The 17767-nt window shown below is 46.9% G+C and overlaps 3 protein-coding genes across 5 annotated transcripts in view; 2 read left to right on the top strand and 1 right to left on the bottom strand.

Annotated features, from left to right (window-relative positions):
* The window catches only part of LOC128252776 (alpha-mannosidase 2), a 21518-nt gene extending 12900 nt beyond the window's left edge, over positions 1 to 8618 (top strand). For all 3 annotated transcript variants that reach the window (XM_052980817.1, XM_052980819.1, XM_052980816.1), the window contains exons 2-5: positions 2734 to 3245; positions 3311 to 5324; positions 5390 to 5933; positions 6555 to 8618. In XM_052980817.1, the coding sequence (XP_052836777.1) occupies positions 2832 to 3245; positions 3311 to 5324; positions 5390 to 5933; positions 6555 to 7329 (3747 nt within the window). In that variant the 5' untranslated portion in view covers positions 2734 to 2831 and the 3' untranslated portion in view covers positions 7330 to 8618. The remainder of the gene's footprint in view (positions 1 to 2733; positions 3246 to 3310; positions 5325 to 5389; positions 5934 to 6554) is intronic.
* Positions 8529 to 17767, bottom strand: LOC128252777 (DNA replication licensing factor REC). The gene is made up of 2 exons (XM_052980820.1): positions 15457 to 17767; positions 8529 to 9486 (listed from the first exon to the last, which is right to left on the bottom strand). The coding sequence occupies exons 1-2, from the start codon at positions 17724 to 17726 to the stop codon at positions 9099 to 9101; spliced, it is 2658 nt and encodes an 885-aa protein (XP_052836780.1). The 5' UTR covers positions 17727 to 17767; the 3' UTR covers positions 8529 to 9098.
* LOC128252778 (nose resistant to fluoxetine protein 6) lies at positions 10347 to 15451 on the top strand. Its single transcript, XM_052980821.1, has 8 exons — positions 10347 to 10757; positions 11794 to 12089; positions 13228 to 13393; positions 13637 to 14340; positions 14403 to 14596; positions 14661 to 15001; positions 15066 to 15208; positions 15268 to 15451. The coding sequence occupies exons 1-8, from the start codon at positions 10694 to 10696 to the stop codon at positions 15370 to 15372; spliced, it is 2013 nt and encodes a 670-aa protein (XP_052836781.1). The 5' UTR covers positions 10347 to 10693; the 3' UTR covers positions 15373 to 15451.

Here is a 17767-nt window from a genome sequence, read left to right as displayed (position 1 = left end):
TTCCAATCTGAATCGTGAAAGCGTAAGCTGAGAACTTATTTAATATATTAATTTTATTTTTAGTCGAGACACCCATACACTCTTGTCTTTCCCTTAATGCAGGGTAGCAAAAATATCCATTTGCATTGAAATCATTCACATGGACGCTTCAAGTTGCAACTCCAAACGAAATTAGGCTTCCTCAGAGAAGGCTTCAAGGGTCAAGGGGCGCAAAAGGGGCTAAAGGGGCGAAAAAAAAACGAGCAGAATGAAAAGCAAGGACGAAGGGGAACTAGGATAGCAGCAAAACTGACTTCTTGAGTTGGGTTTTCTCATACACAGAGAAGGATTGAAAAACTCTCAAACAAGCACACCCACAATAAGAAAACAGGAAAAAACCAAGGGAAACTGAAACAACAAAATCATTTTCCAACTCGAAATTATATGGTGCAGAAGGAGAAATGTGACAGGAAGCAACCACAAAACAAAGGGATAACACGTCAAAAGAACCCGAAGGATGTACGAATACGTACGTGTTGACTCCGAGATGAAGGTTGTCAACCATTTGGAGCGCTCAAAAAGGTTGACAAAGTGCAATTTGCAATGGAATCAAATTTGCCAGAAAACTCTTGGCAACATTTACGATGACAGCAGTGGGGACCACTTTTTCTATTTCTACCCACTTCTTAGCTAGCCACACTGAAAAAACAAATGATGTTTTAGTTAAAACCTGACATTAATTGTTGAGGTCTATTTAGTTCCAGATTAAAAGAGTCATCCATTTTAAAACGATTGAGAACATATTTTAAATGTTTGTAATAATTTTTTTTCTGTTTTTGACTGACTGTCTTGTTTTTGTTTTACAAGTTTTAGAGGAACTCGAATTTTTCTCTGCATTTTAGCTGGATAAACTTGCTGGCAAAATGTTTTGATGGGGGTCAAGGACAAGATCCCCGGAGCGGTTGACGCTTGCCTTCTTCGGTTCTTCATTTTCAGGAAGCTATTAAGGTCCTTGGTCGGAAGGAAGTGAAAATATTCGAGTAATTGAAATAATTGAGGCAAACTTTGCTGGGAATTGTTGGTGCAAAGAAGTTTTCCAGTATCAGAGATCTCGAAATGCTAGCATCTCCTTCCCTTGGAGAATTTCTAGGGAGCTTAAGCTTTGGTTCCTTTGGTTTTTTTTATTCTTTTTACAACACGTCTGCCACATTTCTCTGTGGAGCAAAGAAGGAGAAATGAACGAGACTCTTGGGACGCGGGGAAACGCTTAAATTACCATAGGAGTGGTTTGAGGGGGGTGCCATGGTGGTTCCGTTGGGTGACAGGTGCTGGCTTGTGGCAACATCAGTTAATGCCCGCTGATTAGCATAGAGCGTAGAGCGTAGAGCGCCCCCCTTTTGCAACGCCCCTGCTGCTACCCCTTTGCCCCATTTGAATGGAGCTGCAAACGATGCTGCTACTCGTTGGACTTTAAATGACATTAAATTGTAATTAAATGGAATGCAGCGTTCAGCGTTGGCAGGAGATAATGGTTTCTCTGCGTGTTAAGCAGATATAAAAACCCTAAATTATGGCCAATGGCAAACAAAAGTGAATAAATCATGTGCAGTGGTGGAAAGTATTCATCTGTTTTTGCAAGCTTTTGTCTCTCATTTGTGGGCTATTAATTTACTTTTGCGCATTGAGTTGGCCGGGAATTTTATGCAGTTCGTGGGCAAAAGTTTGCGTCAAACTATCCAGTAATTTCATCATTGCGAAAAGTTCTGCGAACATGTGAGGAGTTTTTGATTGAGTTTTCAGTTTGCATAGTTCGTTAAGTTAGTTTGACTGGCGTGCATGGGCATTTGTGACGTGCTGGTGTTGCAAGGCTTAACTTCGACCTTAAACACGAACCTTAAAATGTTATGGCAAACCACTGATAGGTTGGGGATTTACTTGAAATTTATATGGTCTTACCATTTGCCAGCCAGCGCCAGATGAAGGGAATGTATTTTTATTTATTTTAATTTTTCCTGTTTTAATTTAGCACAGCATACAAGCACCTTGCTTAGAATTTTACTTATTCTCGACAAGCATTTATGCATTCTTTACACCAGGCTCCAAACATTTCGTCTCCTTGGTCCTTGTTATGGTTTAATTAAATCCTCCACTAAACTTCCTGCCCTCGTCCGCATGAAATATTCAAACACTCTTGCGGCAAGGACAGCCCAGACAGGATTAGTGTGGGAAAAATAAAATCAGAAGCCGGATTAGGCTTGGAATGGATGTAGGAAAAGAAACGCTTTTTATGTCTTTTGCATGCATAAACTGCTTAAGCGATAAATGTTTTGCATTAAAAGTAGTGTTGTGCAAATAAATAAAGGCAGACTGCTAGAAAAGATTATCATTTACAAAGATTTTAAGTTTGTTTAAAACAAAATGTTTGAAAACATACAAGCTGAAAGGCATTAATCCCTAAACATGGTATGTGATATTATACATATCAGCATATATCAGACTTTTTGATTGAGGTTATGCTTATTCATAAAATTAAAGAATTTGATTTCTGCTTGTATATAAAAATCTTAACTATTTTAGTCAAGTTACAACAATATATATTCGGTCAGAGAAAAAAAATTAAAAAAGAACTTAACAAGAAACATAAATAAATATTAAAAATATTAAAATATTAAACATCAATTGATGATATTGGAATAAAAGCTGTTGTATAACATTTATATTATAATTTTTTAAAATATTATTATTCATTTTCAGATGTAGAACACAGCCCGAGCAAGGGAGAAGAAGCCCAGCAGCAAGTTAATCCGGTGGAATCCCAACCGGTGACCTGCAAGCGCAGTCCACTGACCAGGATGTCATTTAAGCTCTTCCGCCGCGGATCGGCGCGCTGCATCGGTCTGCTGTCGGCGTTTGTGACGATCCTGCTCTGCCTCTACTACATCTCCATTGGCCAGCCCAATCCGGCGCCCGTTTCGGAGACGGGTGCGCCATCGGCGGCGTTGCGGGGCTCACCGCTCAATGCCTTCACCGGTTTCAGCGTGGGCGGAGGCTCATCCGCGATGTCCCACCAACAGAAGTCGCACGCCGCGATCGTCTCGAACCAGAAGAGATCCTCGGAGACGAAGGCGGGGCAGACAACCGGGTCGCCGGAGTCGCAATCGGTGGAGGAGTACTCCAACAGCGATTGGGGCGACAAGTGCTACGAGCTGCTCCAGAGCAGCACGAACATAACCGCCAGCGAGGAGCACAGCAAGTTCGACTTTCAGGTGAGCCAAAGCCCACACAAATGGCCAAAATCTAAGAATAAATTGCAACTGTATTGTGTTTACAGCCGGAATGGATGCGCTCGAAGGAGTACTGGGATCGTGGCTTCGAGGAGCGCTTTGAAGCGCAGAAAAAGGACAAGCAGCGACCGCCACTGAAGATCATAGTGGTGCCGCACTCCCACAACGATCCCGGCTGGCTGAAGACCTTCACCAACTACTTCCAGTCGGACTCGCGGCAGATCCTCAACCTGCTGGTGACCAAGATGCAGGAGTACACGGACATGACGTTCATCTGGTCGGAGATCAGTTTCCTGCAGCTCTGGTGGGACCAGGCGCATCCCACCAAGCAGCGAGCGCTGCGGCGGCTGATCGACTCGGGTCGCATCGAGATCACCACCGGCGGATGGGTGATGACGGACGAGGCAAATGTGCACATCTACCCCATGCTGGACCAGCTCATCGAGGGCCACCAGTGGCTGAAGAACAACCTGAATGTGACGCCCAAGGTGGGCTGGTCCATCGATCCCTTTGGCCACGGCAGCACCGTGCCGTACCTGCTGTCCGGAGCGAACTTCGAGGGTGCCATCATACAGCGGATCCACTACGCCTGGAAGCAATGGTTTGCCCGCCAGCAGTCGGGTGACTTCATCTGGAAGCCCTACTGGAGGGGCAGGACAGTGGCAGGCAAGGACAGCGACACTGGCAGCCTGCTCACCCACAACATGCCCTTCGATATATACTCGATCAAGAGCTCGTGCGGCCCCCATCCGTTCATCTGTTTGAACTTCGACTTCCGCAAGATTCCGGGCGAGTACACGGAGTACTCGGTGAAGGCGCAGTTCATCACGGACGACAATCTGGAGGCCAAGGCGCAGCTGCTGCTCGAGCAGTATGCCAGGACGGCCTCGCTGTTTCCCCACAACGTTGCCCTCATCCCGGTGGGCGATGACTTCCGCTACAACAAGGATCGCGAGGTGGACCAGCAGTACCAGAACTACAAGAAGCTCATCGATCACATTATGGCCAACCGGCGGCTGTACAACGCGGACATCCGGTTCGGCACGCCCAGCGACTACTTCGAGGCCATCAAGGAGCGCATGAAGGCTTTTCCCACCTTCAAGGGCGACTTCTTCGTTTACTCGGACATTTTCTCGGAGGGCAGGCCGGCCTACTGGTCGGGCTACTTCACCACGCGTCCCTTCTACAAGCTGCTCAGCTCGGAGCTGGAGCATCAGCTGCGTTCCGCCGAGATCATCTTCACGCTGGCCTACAACACCGCACGGCAGGCGAAGCGCGAGAATGCGATCAAGATCTACGAGAAGAACTACGAGCTGATCATCAATGCCAGGCGAAATCTGGGCCTGTTCCAGCACCACGACGCCATCACTGGCACCTCCAAGGCGGCGGTCATGCGCGACTATGCCATGCGTCTGTTCGAGAGCACCCAGAACATGGTCAAGATGCAGGAGTCCTGCCTGGAGCTGCTGCTGCAGAAGGGCCAGCCGCGTCACCATGGCTTCCTGCTCAGCGAATTCGAGCGGGACAACGTCAACAAGCTGCCGCGCAAGATGCCCATCCAGATGGTCAGCGGGGACGACTCCATGCCCACCGTTTCGGGGGGTGAGGGTGGAGCGGGTGGCACCGCTTCCGTCGGAGCAGCGGCCAGCTTTGTCCTCTACAACTCGCTGGCCCAGAAGCGGCTGGAAGTCGTCACGCTGCGTGTCCAGCATCCCAATGTGAAGGTGCTCAACGACAAGGGCGTGGAGCTGAGCCACATCCAGATCAATCCGGTGTGGAACATCACGGACACCTACGAGCAGGGACTGGGCACCTCCGTGTCCGGCTCGGTGGGTCGCATTCGCACCTCGACGCGCCAGTTCGAGGTGATGTTCGTGGCCGAACTGGAGCCCCTGTCCCTCAGCACGTATCGCGTGCAGGTGGACGAGGTCAACTTCAAGCGGAACATTGCCACCATTTACTGCGACGACTGCACGGGAGCGGGACCTGCAGCAGTGAGTCCGCCGGAGGAGGCGGAAGCCTCGCCAGCTCCCGTTTTCGAGGCACGTGGCAAGCCAGCTGGTAAGTTGCTTTAATATATACTTTGCAATATATATATATAATATATCACTTTTCCACCTGCCCAGGCGACATCCAGTTGGAAAACCCTCACATGCGCCTGCTGTTCGACGAGAAGAGTGGTTTCCTCAAGACCATCACGCGCAAGAACCAGAAAAAGGAGCTGTTGAAGCCGCTGCAGTGTAACATCAAGTTCGCCGCCTACCGCAGTGCCCAGTTCCACTCGGGCGCCTATCTCTTCAAGACCGATCCCGAGCAGAGCGAGGCCGAGAAGGAAGTGCTCGAGGGCTACACGGACATGCGCATCATAATCACTTCCGGGCCGATAGCCAGCGACGTGACCGTCATCTACGGCCCCTTCCTGGCGCACACGGTGCGCATTTTCAACACGCGAACCCACCTGGATGCGGCCATATATGTGGAGAACGACATTGACTTTGAGCCGCCGCCCAAAAACCGGGAGACGGAGCTGTTCATGCGGCTGGTCACCAACATCGACAACATTGCCCAAGTGCCGCTGCAGCGGGATCCTCTCAAGGAGCCGGCCGATGCGGCCACCATGCCCGAGCTGCCCGTCTTCTACAGCGATCAAAATGGCTTTCAGTATCATGAGTAAGTTGAGCAATCCAGAGTAGGACCCCCAAATTTGTATACCCTTGCAGAGGGTTTAAGATCAAAGAGTTAAGGGCACCCTATAAATACATATATTCTTTATCAGCATCGTCTGTCCGCTGTTCTACGCGAACTAATCCCACAGTCTTAAGCTGGATCGACTTACTATATCATATAGCTCCATTGGAACAATCGAAGAAAAAAATTATAAATTCTGTTCTTTAATTTTTTTTCTTTAATTCTTCAAGAATTTGAGAATCAGGGTTTTAATTTGGACTATTACAAAAGTATATGAAAATAATTATAACTTCTCTATTTTTTTAATTTTATTTTAAATTCCTTGAGACATAGTAATAGTATAATAATTCAGAAATACTGATTTAAATGTATTAAAATCGGAAAACTATACTATATAGTTGTCATAGAAACGATCAATATATTCAGCTGAAAGTCATCATAGCTTCAATGTTCTTAAACGTATGAGCATAAAAATCGAAATTTAGTTAAGAATATTAAATGTTTGCCATATCTGCAATATCTCCTTTCTTCTTTTATATTTTTATAGTTTAACATGCCCCTTCTGTGACTTTACGCTAATATGACCCTTTCTTTGTTGTTTAGACGAATAAAAGTGCCGGCAATCGGCATCGAGGGCAACTACTTCCCCATAACGTCGGGTGCTTTTATCCAGGACACGCGACTCCGGCTCACCCTGCTGACCACCCACGCCCAAGGAGCGGCCAGCTACGAGCCGGGACAGCTGGAGGTGATGCTGGACCGGCGCACCCTGTACGACGATTACCGCGGCATGGGCGAGGGCGTCGTAGACAGCCGGCTGACGCGCCACAAGTTCTGGCTACTGGTGGAGGACCTGCCTGGAGGTCAGCATGACCAGTTGCAGCCGCCCAGCTACAAGGTGCTCAGTCAGCAGGCCCAGCAGATGGCCAATGGCCTGCGCTACCCGCCGAATCTGTACTTTGTGAGCAGCCTGGAGCAGCCCGAACTGTCCGCCGCTCTGCTGCCCTTGGTCCGGCTGCTGCCCAAGGGCGCGTTGCCCTGCGACGTGCACCTGACCAACCTGCGCACCCTGTCCGACCCGGAGCTGCAGCTGTTTCCGTCCGCCTCGGCGCTGCTCGTGCTGCATCGCCAGGGGTTCGACTGCAGCGTGAGCGCTGGCAGGGATCTGTCCATGGAGGCCCTGTGCCCGTTGTCCAGCAAGGGACTGGGAAACGTGCAGCTGGGGCGGCTCCGGCTGCACACCATCGAGGCCACCAGTCTGACGGGGACGGAGCAGAAGCCGTCGAAGGACAGCTTCCACATACGATCCCTGGCCGAGATCAGTCTGGAGCCCATGCAGATGCGCACCTACAACCTCACTTTCCGCGCGGAGGTGTGAGGCGGTGTACATCCCATCTACCGGAAATATTTATTGTATTTATCAGTGGTTTAGTTCGAATAGTTAGTGGTAAGCGCCAAGTGCAAAGTTCACAGCTTTATTTAGTTCTCGTCACGTCTACTGTCTGTCTCCAACAGTTTTGAAAGTACAAAGCACACGACATAGTTATAAACATACAACAAACAGGTTGGGTAACTCTTTTTTGTTTAATTAAATAGGACACAAGTTTGTGAGTAATTCTGAGCACGTTGGTCTTGAAGATTGCCGGATTTATAGCAGGTTTACAGATCAAAGCTTAAGTAAAAACGAGGCTATTGCTCCCTTTTATCCTCTAAATAAAAGCCTTTTCTATGTTTAACTTTCTTTCAAGAGGCTATAAAACCTGTATAAAACCTTGATTGATCCAAGCCAAAAATGCTTAGAGTTAGCCATAAATTTCATTTAGTTTTTTGTTTTTGATTAATTAAATTGGCCCACCCAAACATACATGAAGACAAACCTACAGCCTGACTCAATGTATTAGGCTAAAATACCCAACTCGTCTGCCCAGGGCAATGCATTCCGGTTAGCCAATCTCCCCCAGCTTCACTATTGAAATATCTGTGCAATAAACTTGAACTAAACCGCACTATGGAAATGATACAGCTTAGATTAAGGACTAGCTTGATTTTAGCTTGAAATATTTAGACAGAAAAATAGGTAAAATATTCGTTTCGTTTGCGCGATTGGCGTTCGCATCGATTTGTTTAGACTGATTAGCCTAAAACGACTGCAAAATTGGCATATACGATTAATCTCAATAACTCTAACCAATCCTAGCCCTAAATTTAAAACTTAGCAAACCACAGTAGTATCTCGATTGTAAAATCCTTAAATATACACAAGTGTATGTAGGGTATAAGTTTTAAATGAGCGTCGTAGTGGGGTAGCAAAAGTATAAGCCAAATATTACATTACATTCACTAGCAATATTGTACATAGTCGAATAGGATTTCCAGGCACGGTAAAAATAGCTCTAATAACCGATAAACCACTTAGATCTAAGCCCCCTCTCTCAGCTCTTGTATTGTCGTATACGAGAGTTATTCAAATAGTTACTACTGACTACAGAAACAAAGCATTCAAAGCAAGCAAGACATCAACTTTAGAATACCCAGAACTTAAGGACAGGCGAATAACGATAGAACACTTCTAACGAATATAAATGTTTTGTGTATTTATTTATAAAAACTTATTACATTATATCTAATTTTATGGATACAAGAAAATAAAGTATTAAATGAAACCAATTATGGGAAGTGTGTTTGTAATGGATAAGAATTTTCTGACAAGATTGGTAATAATACGAAATGGATGTCATACCTTATCAGATATATTTTCTTTACAAGGCATAATAGTAACTAACGAATTTATTGCTACCTTTAGCTGTAGATTTTAGTATATATTAATAAAGATTAATAAGTAGGAATACTTTTAACACGCAGTGTCGTGGTAAAATTTAATGAAGTTTGCTCCCGAAAGTATGCATTCTGTTTTCAAATTCTTATTAATTTTGCACACAAACAAAATTTGTTTGTTATTAATATATTAAGTTCTTACAATTTCAATTGCAGTATAGAAATTTCGACCTAGACAATGTTTTCCGTAAAAGTTATTTGTAATTTACAGCTAGACATTTTGGCTCATCTTAACAACCACTTAACAATTAGTTAACAGGACTGAAAACCATAGACGCAAGTCAAATATTTACCTGTTCATTTGTCATTTCCTCAGTCCGGAACCACTTCGTACATATTTGCGCCCTTCATGAGCAAATAGCCGGCCAAGTTGGCCATTTCCACCACCTGGTTGATGCCGGTCAAGATACCAGCCCTCGTTCCGATCTCCTTCAGCTCGTCGTACTCAAAGATGCGCCTTCCCAATGCGGCTGAACGTTTTTGCATCAACTGGACAAAGTTGCGCAGTTGGGCGCTTTTTCCGCCTCCTCCTCCTCTTCCTAGAGCTCCAGATGATCCACCGCTGTTCGCCTTAAGGCTGGTCTGGGTAACACTCTCGGTCAGCAGGGCGATCACATCGCGCACGTGCTGACGGCTGACCACGTGGGAAAGATCCAGGCGGGCACGTGCCTGGGACAGGTGAATCAGCCCAAGGAGTTGCCTAACGAAATGGTAAAAGAATATTAACTTTCGATAGATGAATGTGGCTTAAAAGGGAACATCAATTAAAAATATGACAAATCGTCATATTTAATACTTATATTGTACAGTTTTTAAAATTTCAATATATTGTCATACAAAAAGTTTAAAATAAATAATAATAATAATATAAATAAATAAAAAAATATAATTTAAAGATATATAAGTAAGATGTAATCGTTTAAAACTTTTTAGAATGAGATGCAAAAAGGCAATGGCCAGTGAAATAAATATAACCTTTAAAAATGTTTCTTAGCCCTTAGTTGAAAACCCAGTTTGGTGCCCAAGTCTTTTGATTTCAGCCCTTTTGGTAATAAATCTTTGAACCTGTCTTCTTTGATTCTGAGTTTTTCAAACTCAATATGGATGATTAAGGGCCCGAGGGCGTTAATTTTTGGTCTTGCCTTCTTGACCCCTTATTAATTTCGCATCTTGTTTTCGTCATAATCTACGCCGTGCGTAAACAATTCTATTTAGTTGTCTTCATATGGGCCCAAAAACATGTTTTGGCAGAGAATTTTTTTTGGGATTTGTAAGTCATAGGTCCATATGGTCGCAAGTTTAGGCCCAATCAATATTAACTTGGCCGAAAACCCAAAACGTAAACATAAATCAGTTGCATGTGGGCGACTGAGTGCCCAGCATCGAACATGTTCCAACGCATTTTGCTTTTGCGTTTTGAGTTTTGTTTTCTTTTATTTTTCGGAAACCAACGCATTTCTCGGGGGAAGTTTTGAAACCGATCATTACAGCAACTGCATCGACATCGACATCGGCAGAGGCTAAAGCTAAAACTGAGGCTGAGGCAGCGGAGCCCTCATCTCATCCAGAGGCTTCAACGGCACGCATTTCATTCTCGGCTCGCTCGTTGGCGCAAACGGTTCATTAGCTGCCGGATCGGTTCGGTTCGGTTCGATTCGGTTTAAGCCAAAAGTGCATTTCCTAACATTGGCATTGGCCAGGCAGCAGAAGCCCCTGGGTCTGGTCATCTGCTTTGTTTCACTTCAGTTATTTTGAGTCGCATCCGTTGACGAAATTCCACCTTATTATTGATATTGGTGCGCTGGCGTTGCATTTGATTGGTGATCCGAGTGACGAAAGTGCCAAGCGTCTTTCAAAGTAAATCAATTAGAGGGTGCATTACGATTGCCCATTCGATACATCCCACGATGATGCTACACATCGTGATTTTAGCGGCGATTTTAACGGCCGCACAATGCTTTCAATTGAACAGTAAGTGGATATCGTATATAAAACCTTACTACCGAGCTGCAGGATTTATGTTCCGTGTAATTTTGATTTATGGGCCTATAAAAAAATTGTATACTAGTTGGATAAGATTCGATTTTATAACAATAAGTGTGAATCATTGTGAAAGGAATTAATAATTGTTGAAAGAACGCTAAAGTGATTTAAGCTCAACATCAGAATATGGAAATCAGTATCAAACACATAAAAGATGATATTTTCAAAGATTTTAGACTTTACGATTAGTAGGTTTTGTCAGCAGTGAAATATAAAAAGTATATATATATATATATATATATGAGTAATCGAAAACCAATAATAATCATTTATCTAGCTGCTTGCAGAAATTATAAACTGCGGCTAAACACACAAATCACTTAATGCCTATGATTAATTTGGCTTGAATAAGCGCTTTCGTATTTCCTATTGCAAATGGGGAAGTTCTATTCTAGCCCCACAAAAATCACATAATCCATTATGCAGTGACATTTGTTCAGATCGCATGTTATGCTTGTCAATCGATATAACTATAGAGCAGTTGGCCAAAGTTGGTATTACCCTCAGCTGCACCTGCTCCTCCCGATCGCGTGTTCTGCGGCAAAGTTCCCCTCCCAAATTGGAGGTACGAAAACCTCTCCAGACTTCGATGACGGAGCAGTATTTTAAAAAACAATTAACTCAGCCAAAGTGTCTGGCATTTGACAAGAGATTGAAGCACTCACTTGGCCAGCAAAAAAAGGGCTTAACAATTACAATATCTGCATTTGCTCGTTTGGTTATTTCCCCCAGTCGGAATGAAGATGAAGATGCTGCAGGCAAATACAAGAAAAGTTCAAGTTCGGGCTAAGGAAACTAGTTTCCTTTCACTTGAGTTAACAGCCATTGAACCCGTACTGCGGTTCTAGCGAAAAAGGATCTGCCCCATGTAAAAACTAGTTTGCCACTTAATGAGCTGATTTATCCGACTGATTCGTATTCCCAATGATGTTTCTCGATCTGCTCTTTCCCTTCCGCCCTGCAGTGACGCAGTTCTATGAGATGCCGCCGTTATACGACTTGGATGACTACGATCGTTGCCTCCAGCAGTTTGACGGACAGTCCTCAGCCTACTGCTTCGTCCGGGCGGAAGTCCAGCCGGATGAGTCGGTGGCCGCCTGGCGAGCCATAGCCGACATTTCGCAGTACGAACGCCACCACTTCGATCACAGCCAGCTCTACTTCGGCCTCTGCCTGCGCGAATGTGAGGCTTCTCTGGCCGGTTTGGACGACAGCGAACTGGAGGCCCTGCAGGCCGGCTTGCTCACGGAAAATGCGAAGGTAAGGCCACGCGGAGGTGTCACCTCATCGGGCACGATTCAGCTGCGGCTAACGAGCGATTTAATTCAATCTTCGATCACGCTGCCGGGCAGATATTTCAAAACCCATCGCTGGTCGAGGCGTCGGCCGTAATGGTCAATCAACAATCATCGGACACAGAAGCCGGGATACAAGCGCCAAAGTTTATTCAACTTGCGCTCGCCGTGAGCCACAGATTACCGGACCAGGGGCACAGAAAATGGGGATTTTATGTGATATTCAGTTTTTTTTTTGCCGGTACATTTACTAAATTAAAGTTTAAAGAAGATTTTTAAAATCTATTGCAATCTTGGAAATAGTAATTTTTATATATTTTTTTTTAAGCCAAAAACAAAAATCTATGTTTATCACAGGTTTAATATTTAAAAAAAAAAAAAAATTATAATTTATATTGTCCCACAGCTATGAAAGTCTCTAATCTGAAACTACCATATCTATAAAAAATATATCCCAAAGCTAATAATCTTTAGCTTTAACGATCAACTTAAATAGTTTATGCTTTTTGTTTATAAAATATAATTTTTGTAGAAGCTTTTAAAGAGAAAAGGTTTTCTCAACCAAAACAAAAATCGATTGAGTCAACTCACTGATTATTTCAGATTTCATATTTTAAAAACAGGCTTGCCCTTTAATGGAAAGTGGTTTATTTCAAGGGCTTCTTTAATGTTAAAATAAATTTCCAGAATAATCAGAGTGTCTCATTTGAAGGGCCCCCCGTGCAGACGCCTCTGGCCGAATGCCTGATCTCTATCTTCATTACCTATAAATATTGCATAAATTACAGCCGGAAAATCCGCTGATCAAACATCGTATAGGTGGGTAATGGGAGCTGCCAGATGGGAGATGAGAGATGGGAATGGTATGCTGTGGTGTGGCGATGCCATTGATGCAGTCGCCATCAAAATGCATTTACGATGTCCGATTACACAAAGCTGTTGACTTAGGCGTTGGCCAAAATGGAAATGGGCGGTCAAACAGCGAAATCCGATCCAATTCAATCAAATCAATTCACACTCATTTCTTTCAAGGCCAAGGGCCTGACGTTGACATTTAGGTATTTAAATGATTCCCCCACGGCTGACTATCAAATCATTGGCAGGTGAATGTGTATCTCGACTTGTTCTCGATGGAGACCACCAACCGCCAGCGACACCAGCGACTGACGAATGCCTGTCTCAATTGGCGGCTGCAGCGTCGGGGATTCGGGTTGCTGGCCAAGAGCGTGGTGGAGTACTGCGACCAGGCGGGTCATCACGTGGAAGACGGTGAGTACATTAATAACAATTAATATTAAATCTATAATATTATTTGGGACAACAGTTTGTTCACAGTTTTTAATTAATTAAGTTTTCTAAAACTTTAATAGAGCTCCTTTAAAGTAATAATTTTAAAGAGTGTTGAGAACTTCCTATTACTTAAGAATAAATAATAATAATTTACCATTCTATTGCCTTTTGATATGAAATCTAATTTGATTTGACTTGTAAAACATTTTCACCCCTTTAAAGATGCTTGGAACCTGACTTTCTATGGTATCCTGGGCGCCCTATTGGTACTGGCTTGCCTGGGAAGCTTGGTGGATCTTCACCTGAAGCGTGGGCGGCATGACAAGATGCTCAAAGAGCGGGATCACTACAAGACGCCGCCGAAGAGCACCACACAACAGGTGCTGCTCACCTTTTCCATAGTCCGCAATTGGTATCGCCTCAACCAGGAGCCAAGTGGCAAGATCGGACGCGAGCTGCGTTTCCTCGACTGCTTCAAGTTCTTCGCCATGTTCATGGTGATCTTTGCCCACACCAATTGGGTGATTTACGAGAGCGCTATAAGTAATCCGCAGGATCCAGAGCGGCTTCTTCACACTGCAGCGGGCACTCTACTCGTTTCGGGATCCTTGATCACCGTCACCTTTTTTGTGATCAGCGGCCTGCTGTTGACCATCAATTGGCTGGCGGTTTCTCGGGCGCTACAATCCAAAAGTGACACCTGGAGCTTTGGCCAGTACACCCAGCTCTTTGTGAAGTTTAATATCTTCCGATACATCCGGTTGACCGTTCCGTATGCCTTCGTCCTGCTCATGAGCGGCGTTTATTTCGAGAACGCCGGCGGTCCTCTGTGGCGACACATCTTTGAGCGGGAGCAGCTGGCATGCCGCCGCAACTGGTGGACCAATCTGTTGTACATCAACAACTTTGTGCGTACTGATGAGCGGGTAAGTGGTCCTACTCCTAGTCCTAGATAATTCCAAATAAAATCCGTATTGCCTCTTTGCAGTGCCTGCTGCAAGGTTGGTACCTGGCAGCCGACACGCATTCCTTTGTGCTCAGCTTGGTTCTGCTGATGCTGGGTCACCGGTTTGCCAAGTGGAGCAAGCAGCTCTATGCGGGCGTTCTAGCGTTCTTTGTGGCGCTGCCAGTTGTGCTCACCTATGTGATGGGATACTACCCCATTTTTATACCCACGCCACAGTGAGTAATTAGGCTTAAGACGTTTGGAACATAAAATGTGTTATTCTTTTGACCCACTTTATAGAACCCAGAAGGATTCGTTTATACAAGATCGGCAGTTCACTGAGTTTTACACCTCGTCCCTAATGAACTTTGGTTGCTACTTCTGTGGAGTCCTGGCCGCATTGGTCTATGATCAGTTGGCCATGAAGCAATACAAGCTGCGGGATTTGAAGAGCTTCCAATTGCTCTGGTTCACCCTCATCCCGGTGGGCATCCTCTGGCTGTTCAGTGCCCATCCCATCTTCCAGCACTACTACGTGGCTCCGTCCGCCATTTGGGGAGCCTTGTATGCCGGCCTGCAGCGGAACATCTGGGGCTTTGGTCTGGGCATCTTCATCGTGGGCATGGCCAGCAAAGTTGGCTGTGAGTTGTATTTAGGGGATACTGTAAACTTTATGTCTTTTATGGCTGTACTTTCTCCACGCAGGGATCTTTCGTAAATTTGCCTGCCTGCCCATTTTCCGGATTTTGGGACGCCTCACCTATGGCGCGTTTATTGTCCATCTCCTGGTGGCAAGGATCGTCTTGGCCACGGTGCGGGAACCCATCTACTTTGGCACGGGCATGATGGTAAGTAGTCTTTAAGATTGATTTAATTCAAATTAATATTTCTGTATTATTTGCCACAGTTCGCCTTTATCTTCTTCACAATGACCATGTCCTATCTGTGCTCCTTTCTACTGGCCATCTTTTTAGAGCTGCCCGTCTCCTCCTTCCTTAAACTTATGCGTTAGTCCAATATCTTAACTTATAGATTACTTATAACTAGAATTAGAAACATAACTTAAATAAATCCATCGCCAAAAGAACACACTCACCCCGCTCCCATCTGAGTGGAGTCGCCTTCATGCTGGGCGCTGCTACCCTGGAGCTCGAGGAAGAATCTGAGAATGACATTGCCGGCATCCTCGTTCAGAAGCGGGCTCACTTCCTGGCGGGCGTAGGCCAAGAACTTCTTGATCAGAATGGGTGGCAGCAGATCCAAGTCCCCCTCCTCGGGCAGCAGCTCCAGCCGCTTGTCCAAATCGTAGTCCTGCTGCATGATGCTGTCGTTGTCCACATCACTCTTCATCGTGTCATCTTCTGTTCCCGCCGCCGCCGGCACACGAAAGGTGGCCTCGGCCATGGAGTCACTCATCTTCGGCTTTAAAGCATACCGGGCTGCGATCTTTTCCCGCTTTTTGGCCCCAGCATGGAGTGCCTTCACATGAGCGGAGAGGGACATGTCCCGTTCGGAGGGCTTGTCGAGTAGCACATAGACCAGGTGAAACTCCCGCAGCAAAGCCGGCGTAATGTTGATATTCTGCAGCAGATAGCGCCCCTCATCGAACTGCCCGCGTTGGGGATTTGCGCAGCCAATCACCGATGGTTGGGCCGGAAAAGAGGCAAAGGCTCCCGGTAGCGGAAGATTCACCTGCCCCGATTGTAGGCACTGCAGCAGTATCGCCTGCTTGGAGGAGAGCTTGTCCACATCATCCAGGGTGCAGTGGCCTCCTCCACTGGCCACCATTAGGGCGCCCGCCTGCAGGACGCGCTTGTTCCTGCCAGCGAAGGTCACACCCAGATGCTGGGCGGATTGAGCCCCACGTTTTCCACTTACGTGCGCACCGCGCTCTGTGATCTGTGCGCAGCTCTGCAGGATCTTGGCCTTGCCGATGCCGGGATCGCCCACCAGGAGCACATTGATGGCTTCTGCCTCGGCGCCTCTGCCTCCGAGCAGGGATAGCAGACAGGCGGCCTTGGGCAGCTCGTGGCCGTACACTTCCGGGGCAATGGACTGCACCAGGAGCTTGAAGCTGTTTTCTTCCGCGTTGATCATGGCAATGGCCTCCAAGTCACGCTCGCTGAACTCACGCTTGACGCTGGCCGCATCCCGGATGCTCACCGCCTTGAGATAGGCTTGCATCTGGTTGGGGGCACCCTCTGTAGAGGCATCCTCGCCCAGTTCCTGCAGCTTGAGTACTCCAGTTACCACCACCTCCTGGCCCACTCGCACCGAGTCTACCAAATCGTGACGCAGCTCCACGTCCATCTCCCCGGGCAGACTGCTTTCGAAGTCATGGACCTGTGCCAGGCTGGACTCCTCCAGGCGGATGATCTGCCTAATGGACAGTCTAGTATACGGGGAGTTGCGGAGTGGCAGGAACTCATCGCGAGCCACGCACTCGGATCTCTTGCATTGGTATGGACGTGGCTGAAAGGTTCCACGCTGTCGCATGGCCATCTCCATCTGGCAGCGGCTGCAGCGGAACGCCTGCCAGGTGAGGCTGTAGCTGGGCTCCCCCACGCTGCTCACGGTGCCCCGGACGGCGAAGAGGGTGTCCACGCGGGAGTGACTGATTCCTTCCATCGTTTCCACGGGCACAAAGCCCTCTGGTCGGACGTAGATCTTGCGTAGCCGCGTGGCGGGTGGAATGTACTGTTCCGGCGTGGAGACTTTAATGGATGTGGAGTCATTCAGGTCCAGCAGATGGTTCACCACCACCGTGTGCATGGCCAGCGAGAGCGTGGACAGCGTGCGGAGCGGGTGGTCACGGATGTCACCTGCCAGACCAGGCCAAACCTCCTTCAGCTGCGCATCGTGGAGAATGTCAATGGCGGACATTGGAAAGAAACCCCGATTTCGTGTCCCTTCGGAATCGTACTTCTGCGGATTTCGCTGGAAGTAAGCCTCCACGGCCATGATCCTCCTGGCCAGCTCATTGCCCTCCTCGTAGTTCTCGCGCAGGAAGTACAGCCGCCAGCCGGAATATGCCCGCGGATTGTCCACCGCGATGCTCTGCACCTGGAGGCCATCCTCCGGAGCGGCGTAGTTCTCTGGCCGCAGGAAGCTGCAGTCCATGTGGGCATCCCGACCTCGCTTGCTAGCTGGGCGGTTCCAGCCTCTGGGTTGCCGGTTTGCAGGCGGATCCTCACTTGGATCGCCTGGTGCTCCCGATTGTTCCTGATTTGGTTGCCGATTGCCGCGGGCAGGGATTACGCGCCCATTGCGCCGGAAATAGAAATAAGGGCGGTAGCCCCTGCCCCCGCGACCACGCCCACGCACGAATCGAGATGGAGGGCGCCCCCGGGCAGGCGGTGGATTCATTTTTGTGCGGAATGGTTTACAAATTTACGCGCTCCCGGATA

Source organism: Drosophila gunungcola, chromosome 3R (genome assembly GCF_025200985.1).
Source record: "Drosophila gunungcola strain Sukarami chromosome 3R, Dgunungcola_SK_2, whole genome shotgun sequence".
Lineage (NCBI taxonomy): Eukaryota > Metazoa > Arthropoda > Insecta > Diptera > Drosophilidae > Drosophila > Drosophila gunungcola.
This window is presented reverse-complemented; position numbering and strand designations above follow the sequence as displayed.